The sequence below is a fragment of the Eimeria acervulina genome, genomic scaffold (genome assembly GCF_000499425.1).
Source record: "Eimeria acervulina Houghton genomic scaffold, Eah_scaff3289, whole genome shotgun sequence".
In the NCBI taxonomy this organism is placed as follows: Eukaryota; Apicomplexa; class Conoidasida; order Eucoccidiorida; family Eimeriidae; genus Eimeria; species Eimeria acervulina.
The window spans coordinates 1-1,394 of record NW_013547516.1 but is presented as its reverse complement, the minus strand read 5'-3'; the positions used below and the strand labels follow the sequence as shown (position 1 = coordinate 1,394).

Below are 1,394 nucleotides of genomic sequence, written 5' to 3'. Positions count from 1 at the left end.
GGTTTGTGGGTCAGATTGGAGTTGCCCCTGAAGACCAGCGACGTCATTGATGTCATCGTCTTGGCAATGCAAGAGAGAATGCAGCAGAAGGAAGAACGGTAGGGATTAGGGTTTAGGGTTTAGGGTTTAGGGTTTAGGATTTAGGGTTTACGGTTTAGGGTTTAGGGTATAGGATTGCAAAGAGTATGACTATGAGATGAACATGCTGTTAAGCGCAGTTTCCTTTTTCTGAAGAACCGAAATATAAGCCACCATTTAGGGTTGAGGGATTAGGGTTTAGGGTTTAGGGTTTAGGGTTTAGGGTCTAGGGTTTGCGTGAAGGGCACGAGCAAAGAGCAAGTTGAAGGTTTCTTATATGATGGACACGCAGAAGGACTCTGAAGATTCTTCAGAGACATACTCCGACGACGAGTTTGCTGTTGTTGGTGCTGCTGCTGAGCAGCAGCAGCAGCAGCAGCAGCAACAGCAGCAACAACAGCAGCAGCAGCAGCCGCTGCTGCTGCAGCAGCAGCAGCAGGAGCGCGCCAGGAGCCCTTCTATTAAAGGCCCCCACCGTAACCGCAGCACTTTAAGCACAACATCAGCAGCTCCCGATACACCCAAAGGAAGGGGTTCTAGGCTTACGCAAGCCTTCAATCAAAACCCTATGAAGTTAGAAGTTAACACCAATGATGAAGATATTGAAAGTGAGGGTCTAGGGTCTAGGGTTTAGGGTTTAGGGTTTAGGGTTTAGGGTTTGCCGGTAACTTGCGCGGCCTGTTCACGAGCTTCTTGCATATCCGACGGCATGTCGTGCTACTGGATATGATTATTTAGGGTTTAGGGTTTAGGGTTTGTGTACAGGCGAGAGTGGGAGAGCTTCAGTGCAGTTAGATGAGGGTTTAGGGTTTAGGGTTTAGGGTTTAGAGTTTCGGGTTTGTGTATAGGCGAGAGCGCGAGCGAGCGCTTGAGTGCAGTTTGAATAAAATTCAGGGTTTAGGGTTTAGGGTTTAGGGTTTAGGGTTTAGGGTTTAGGGTTTAGGGTTTGTGTACAGGCGAGTGCGAGAGCGTTTCAGTGGAATTAAATGAAATAGACGATGAATATATGAATGAGGCCTTTGCGTTTCGCGAGACGATCCCTGAAAGCCTTCGTGAAGATGTTAATGCGGTTGTAGATATCATCAACGAAACAGGTTTATGCAAACCCATTCACGAGCTCGTTGCCGCTCTCCTAGAGGTGAATCAGGGTTTAGGGTTTAGGGTTCAGGGTTTAGGGTTTAGGGTTTAGGATAGGGGGGGGCAAGGGGGGTTAAAGGCTTTGGCTGGAAGAAAAACCGAAAATTCAACTTGCAGAACGGGGTAGCGATGGACAGCAAGGGTTTAGCGTTTAGGGTTTAGGGTTTAGGGTTTAGGGT

At 48.0% G+C, this 1,394-nt stretch overlaps 1 protein-coding gene across 1 annotated transcript; it reads left to right on the top strand.

Annotated features, from left to right (window-relative positions):
• Positions 1-66: 66 nt before the first annotated feature.
• On the top strand, positions 67-1,216 carry EAH_00068430 (high-affinity cGMP-specific 3',5'-cyclic phosphodiesterase 9A, putative; the record flags this gene model as incomplete). Its single annotated transcript, XM_013392261.1, has 4 exons — positions 67-98; positions 322-686; positions 844-849; positions 1,035-1,216. Coding segments are annotated over 4 exons (585 nt in total), but the record flags the coding sequence as incomplete, so codon positions are not given.
• Between the last annotated feature and the right edge of the window lie 178 nt (positions 1,217-1,394).